General features: G+C 36.9%; 1 protein-coding gene across 1 annotated transcript in view; it reads left to right on the top strand.

Moving 5' to 3' along the window:
• The first annotated feature begins 3,635 nt into the window (after positions 1-3,635).
• The window catches only part of LOC103608579 (CWF19-like protein 2), a 64,568-nt gene continuing 61,085 nt past the window's right edge, over positions 3,636-7,118 (top strand). Inside the window, exon 1 of the mRNA XM_008592998.1 lies at positions 3,636-3,750. Coding sequence (XP_008591220.1) covers positions 3,748-3,750 — 3 coding nt within the window. The 5' untranslated portion in view covers positions 3,636-3,747. The remainder of the gene's footprint in view (positions 3,751-7,118) is intronic.

The raw sequence follows: 7,118 nt of genomic DNA, 5'->3' as shown, positions 1-7,118 counted from the left end.
AGATGGTAGGAATGCACTCTGTCTTGTGTACTCAAAGTGAGACATCTTAGGGTCTTTTGTTTTGGCAGGCCTAAAGAACAGAAAGTGGACAAAGGGAGGAGAGAGGCAGCTAAAAGGGAAAGTGGGTTAGCTTTGGGAGTATAATTAATCTGTCTGAGGCACCAGCTTGTTAATTCTATTTATTAAGCATTTATTGATTACCCACTACTGTTGGACACTATGCCAGGTCCTATAGATACCACCAAGTAGTGTATAGCTTGGTTTTTGTTCTGGAAATGTGGTAAAGAGATAATTATAAGACAAATACTGTAGTTACTAAAAATATTATGGTCTAGCAATATAAATATGCCTAAAATTATTTGGTATAGAGCATTGGCTGTGACTAAATCCCTGGTTCCTAGTTGAGCAAGGGATAAATTGTTCCATGTGGAAGAAGTAAAATGTAGAGTAAATTTACAGAAATTATAAGGAGCTAGAAAAGAAGTCTGGGGCCAGAATTTGCAGTGTATACTATGGTAAAGTGCTTGGCCTTTATCACCTAGTTTAGCGCAGTGCTTCTCAGACTGTGGTGTAAGATTAGGGAGATTATATATACACACACATATATTTTTAAACTTCCCAGGCCATCATGTACGAATAGTTTTATAAAATACAATAAAAATGAATTATAGAAAAATGAAATAGACATATGAAATACAAGTCTTACATTTTTAAATTTAGATTGAACCAACATAACATTATTCTAGATAATTGTTGTAAAATTTATAAACACTGAATTTCTGTACTTACCTCATCATGGATTAGGAGTAACAAATATTTCATGGCTGGTAATTCTCAGGCTTGCACTGGTCTCTGGGCCATCCTAGGTGATATGTAGTCACTGCAGATTTTTAAGCAAAGAATGGTATGATTATATATATGTTTAACACAATGACCTTTTTGGCAATATGAGTGATAGTTAGATTTCAGGACGGAAGGTTGGAAACCAAGAAACTTTGGAATCAGCATTTAAGAGAGAGCTGGAAATGGATGAGAAAGTGAAAGTGACTTTCTTTATTTTGATAATCAGGTAAGGAGTAATTCCTCCACTAGGCTATAAGCTTCTTGAGGGCAGGGGCTATATTTCTTTTGGCTACTAACATAACATAGNGTTACTAAAAATATTATGGTCTAGCAATATAAATATGCCTAAAATTATTTGGTATAGAGCATTGGCTGTGACTAAATCCCTGGTTCCTAGTTGAGCAAGGGATAAATTGTTCCATGCGGAAGAAGTAAAATGTAGGGTAAATTACAGAAATTATGAGGAGCTAGAAAAGAAGTCTGGGGCCAGAATTTGCAATGTATACTATGGTAAAGTGCTTGGCCTTTATCACATAGTTTAGCACAGTGCTTCTCAGACTGTGGTGTAAGATTAGGGAGATTATATATACACACACATATATTTTTAAACTTCCCAGGCCATCATGTACGAATAGTTTTATAAAATACAATAAAAATGAATTATAGAAAAATGAAATAGACATATGAAATACAAGTCTTACATTTTTAAATTTAGATTGAACCAACATAACATTCTAGATAATACATTTTTAAATTTAGATTGAACCAACAATTATTCTAGATAATTGTTGTAAAATTTATAAACACTGAATTTTTGTACTTACCTCATCATGGATTAGGAGTAACAAATATTTCATGGCTGGTAATTCTCAGGCTTGCACTGGTCTCTGGGCCATCCTAGGTGATATGTGGTCCCTGCAGATTTTTAAGCAAAGAGTGGTATGATTATATATATGTTTAACACAATGACCTTTTTGGCAATATGAGTGATATAGTTAGGTTTCAGGATGGAAGGTTGGAAACCAAGAAACTTTGGAATCAGCATTTGAGAGAGAGCTGGAAATGGATGAGAAAGTGAAAGTGACGTTCTTTATTTTGATAATCACGTAAGGAGTAATTCCTCCCCTAGGCTATAAGCTTCTTGAGGGCAGGGGCTATATTTCTTTTGGCTACTAACATAACATAGGCACTTTCGGAAATATTTGGTGAATGAATGGGTCAGAGAGATAAAGGCAGAACCAGGAGACATTAGAGTGTTTAAAACTGGAATAAGAAGAGTTTCAGGCTAGAGAAGGTAATAAACAGAATCAAATGCTTTCAAATCAAGGAAGATGATCATTTATAAGTATTAAATTTAGTAATTTGAAATTCCTTAGGGAGATCAGCTTTAGCAGCCTGATAAAGTTAGAAGCCAGATTGTAATGTCTTGCCCATCTCTATTATCCAGTAAGAGAATGAGTAGAGAGATCCTTTTAAATATGACACTTCATTAGTTAATGTTAATTAATTCATTGAGGAAGAAAAGTAGTGGTAAATAATCTTTACTACCTGTTAGTATTGAGAATCAGTAAGATTAATTATAGGTATGTCTGAGAATCAGTAAGATTAATTATATGTATGTTTGAACATACTTCAGACAGTTTGCGGAAAAGTGGAATGAAAAGATAATATGGGGGCCGGCCCGGTGGCGCACTGCTACAGTGCGCTGCTTGGGAGTGCGGTGGCGCTCCTGCCGAGGGTTGGGATCCCACATACAGACCGGCCGCTCACTGGCTGAGCGAGGTGTGGGCGCAACACCGAGGGTTGCAATCCCGTTGCCGGTCCCGGTCCGGTATGGGCGCGACACTGAGGGTTGCGATCCGTTGCCGGTCACAAAAAAAGACAAAAAGGAAAAAAAAAAAGATAATATGAATCTTTCTGTAAACTTTTTGAAGTACCTTCTTATTCTTTCCCTCTGTTTCATCAGGGGAACTAAACCTTTATTAAATGGAATTGAAATTGATTTTTTTGTATTTGATCCTGATTTGAGAAGAAAATTGAAATGTGAATAATTTGGTTGGTCTTGTTTAAATTGATTTTTAATGAATTCATTCCCTATTATTTTTTATTGATTTTTTATTAGAACCTTTCCAGTAATATTCCATTTTTATTGTTGAATAAATTTTACTCTTATTCTGTACTGTGCCAGGTGTGCATTTGGCTAAAAGTTTGTAGGATAAAAGATTATGGCTTGAAAATGTGTGGCATAAAACTTCTTCTGAAGTGGAAAGAAGAAGTTTTCCACTTCCAGAGAAGTGGAAAGCATTTGAGGGCTGTTTAATAGGAAGAACAGAAGTTGTGTGGAGTATCATTATAATTACTAATTTTGCAAGTTTGTTTTGTCATTTAGTTGCTTTATTTTTCATAATCAAGTTTTAGTAGGATCTTTAAATTTCAGTAATATCCATTAAACATGACATCTGCTGCATAAGTGATGGGCATTGTCATGCAATGCCTGATGGACTATTGGTACTTTGTCATCTTTTAATATTGTCTAAATGAAAACTTAATTTGAAGTTTACTTCTGTGATTGCTTTTTTTAAAATAATAAACTTTGGGATTTTTCCCACCCTTTTCCTGAAAAAAATTATAGTCATTTTATAGTACAGTAAGTAATGAAAATCCAGGAGCCTTAAGACATTCATAATATTATGTGAAAACTTTAATCTTTTTAATGTTTTTTTTTGTTATTAAATATAAGCATTCAACACTCTTCAGGATAATTTCAAATTACCTCTAAATTTTCCGTAGAATGAAGATCAGCAAGAAGTGATCCTTGTCAGAACAGATCAGTCTGGAAGAGTATGGCCTGTAAACACACCAGGAAAACCTCTGGAATCAAAAGGAGGAAGAAGGAAGAGACAGATGGTATGTTTAATATATGTGTTTGTTAATCCAGAATTCCTTTCTTCCTTGTGCGGATTTTGTTGCATCAGACTACAGAATATTTTCTGAAATGTGGCTTTCTAATACAGATGTTAGAAGGCAGTAAATTATGTTATTGCTTTTATTCTTAGTTTTATCCCTTTGCCTTTTACAAAATGAGGTCTCATTCAACTGCATTTTTTCAAATAATAGTGAATATTGAATGTTTAAGGCAATTTTAATTTTAGTGTACATTTCTTTGGTGGTGTTATTAGTTTCTTTTTACATACTTACCATAGCACTTAGGGAAAACCGTGGTCTCCCAGACCTGTTACCTGTGTTAGACAGCTAATATGAGACCTGGTGATGGGGTATCCATACACAGTCATGTGTTAATTATGTAGGTGCTGTGATCCTTAATAATCCTAATTTTATTGTTCATCTTCTAGCTTTAGGAATTAGTTTTTAGCACTACCTTGAGGCTCTTGAGATGGCAAAAACAACATATTCAGTTTTCCTAAGTTAGGTTTACTGTTGTAAATGTGAAATATCATACAAGTGATAATTGGGTACACAGAAGAATTGCTCATTTGGAATTTTTCTTTCAGCTGTTTATTATTTGCCTGTTGAATGCCTATGCTGCTAGAAATACTAATTAATTAATTCAACAAATAGAAGTGGAATGGATACCTCTGCTAATGTAATGGGAGGAATTAGGGGGCTGGAGAGGAGGTGTGGCAGGAGAATAGCAAAGATTTGAATTATATGAAATGACAGAACTGACTTGGGATCCATAAATACATTGCCAGAAGGCATTGATTGCCCTTTTCGAGTTGTGTATTACTGAGCAATTTAGGTATAGGAATAAAGAAGGCAGACACATTCGTTCAGTATTGGGGTTTGCTCTTTGGGTATAATGATGGGTGATTGAAATCATGGAATGTGTGGGTTAAGCTAGTGAAGACAAGAGTAATAATGTTGGGAAAAGGTATTGAGAATGTAAGATTAATTATAGGTATGTTTGAACATACTTCAGACAGTTTGTGGAAAAGTGGAATGGAAAGATAGTATGAATCTTTCTGTAAACTTTTTGAAGTACCTTCTTATTGTTTCCCTCTGTTTCAACAGGGGAACTAAACCTTTATTAAATGGAATTGAAATTGATTTTTTTGTATTTGATCCTGATTTGAGAAGAAAATTGAAACGTGAATAATTTGGTTGGTCTTGTTTAAATTGATTTTTAATGAATTCATTCCCTATTATTTTTTATTGATTATTAGAACCTTTCCAGTAATATTCCATTTTCATTGTTGAATAAATTTTACTCTTATTCTGATTTGATTTGGGAGGAAATAAATAGCACTTTTCTTTTCCACACCTGGGTACGGAACCAACTGAAAGGAAAACCCAGGACTGAATTAGATGATGATCAGAATATCAGCTTTGTTTCTGAGAAAGCTGTTTATAAAACAAGGATTTGATAATTAGAAGTAGGTAGGTGTTTTTTGTTACTTACAAAGTATAGTATGTCTGTTTAAACACAGTATTAGTACTGGCTGTTAAGTTCTGGTTTAGTAGTTATAAAATGGTACTTCATTGCTGTTTCAGTCAGCATTTAAAATAATTTGTGAGGTTGAATATTTTGCCATATGTACTAATTTTCTTTCATCTGCTACAAATTTTCTGCTTGTTTGCTTTCCTAATTTTTACCATATATAATCTTGCTCTTTGAAAATCCTCAGATATTAAATTTTTGTGAGTAAAAAAGAAAAAAGAAAAAGAAGTGGGTGTCTTGGTCAGTTCAGCGGTTAGTTCAGGCTACTATAACAGAATAGCATTGCTTAAAAAACAGAAATTTATTTCTCACAGTCTGGGGAGTAGGAAGTCCAAGATCAGAGTGCTGGCAGATTCAGTTTCTGGTGAGGGCATGCTTCCTGGATTGTAGATGGTGGTCTTCTCATTGTATCCTCATGTGGCAGAGAGAGAGAGAGAGTAAGCTCTCTCATATCTTTTTAGGGGTACTAATCCCATTTATGAGGGCTCCACCCTCATAATCAATTTACCTACCAAAGACCCCACCTCCTAATATATCACATTGGGATTTCAACATAAGAATTTGGGGGGACATAAACATTAAGTCCATCGTAGTGGGTTTGCTAATACTTCTCTGTTTTTGATGTATGCGGGGGCGCTCCTGGGGTCCTCCCGCAGACCCAGAAGGAGAAGGAGCCGACAGGATTACCCCTGGTGATGGGACCGAGGGATCTTGGGGAAAAGTGAGCCTGCTGCCCGCCAACCCAGCCCGGTGAAAGAGACACTCAGACGCCGCAGGGGTTCTGTCAGGGCAGTTCCACTTTGTTGCCATTACACTGCAATTTATATAAGCAAGCAAGTAGGGGCTTTCCATGAACTAACCAATCAATTAAAGGATCACATGGGCATGCATTTTGTACTAAGATGTTGAGCATAGCGATCATGCAGGGTTCACGAGTGCGGAAATACTGCAGGACCAATAAAAACCTTTTGGAGCTATCTTGGGTTACACCTCCCATACTTCTCATGGGTGGGTGCCATCTTCATCCTCCACCCATAGGCACCATGTGGCTTACAGATAATGTTTGCTCCTAAAAATGGGCCCAACAGATGTACTTACTCCACCTCTGGATAACTGCAATCTTCCTTCTGCAGTGGTAAGGAATTTTAACTACAAGAAGAGCAGAAAAGAGAGAACAAGGGATAGAGCAGTTTTGAGCTTTCACCAAAACTCAGAAATCAGATAATGTCATGCTTCTATTTCTGGGGAAGAGGAGAGTAAAAGGGCAGAAGAAGTAGGGAGTGTAATTCTAATGGAAGTTCTTTCACATGGAAGTACATAGTGAAAGGACAGAGGACCCGAGCTGATAAGACGACAGGACCCGAGCTGACAGTTCACCAGAGAAGTTCCACTTTATTCAAGGACTGTGCGTATATTTATAGGGAGCTGCGTTCTGGGTTTGGATAGGGGGTGGAGGCAGGAAGTGAGCCCTGACCTGTGACTGATTGAATTTTTGGCACCGGCAGGCTTTTACTGCGGAGAAGAACCCGGGAGGGCACCATATTGCCAGGGAGTGCCTTCCTCCTCCCCCTCCACTTGAGTTCCCACGGTGTCCTTACATTCCTCCCTTTTTCCTCTGTTGTGGGAATGGGTCGCCGTGATCTTCGAACTACTTCCTGCTGGATGGGGGCATAGTAGGGGAAGAGGAATTGGGGAGAGATTGGGGATTTTGTAACAGGACCCAAAAGAGGGTAGAGAATAAGATAATTTCGAAGGGGGAGAACTCTAGAAAGGTTCCCTGAAGCCACAGGTTGGTGATTTGTTGAGTCCAGTGTGT

This window comes from Galeopterus variegatus, unplaced genomic scaffold (genome assembly GCF_000696425.1).
Source record: "Galeopterus variegatus unplaced genomic scaffold, G_variegatus-3.0.2 Scaffold8589, whole genome shotgun sequence".
Lineage (NCBI taxonomy): Eukaryota > Metazoa > Chordata > Mammalia > Dermoptera > Cynocephalidae > Galeopterus > Galeopterus variegatus.
This window is presented reverse-complemented; position numbering and strand designations above follow the sequence as displayed.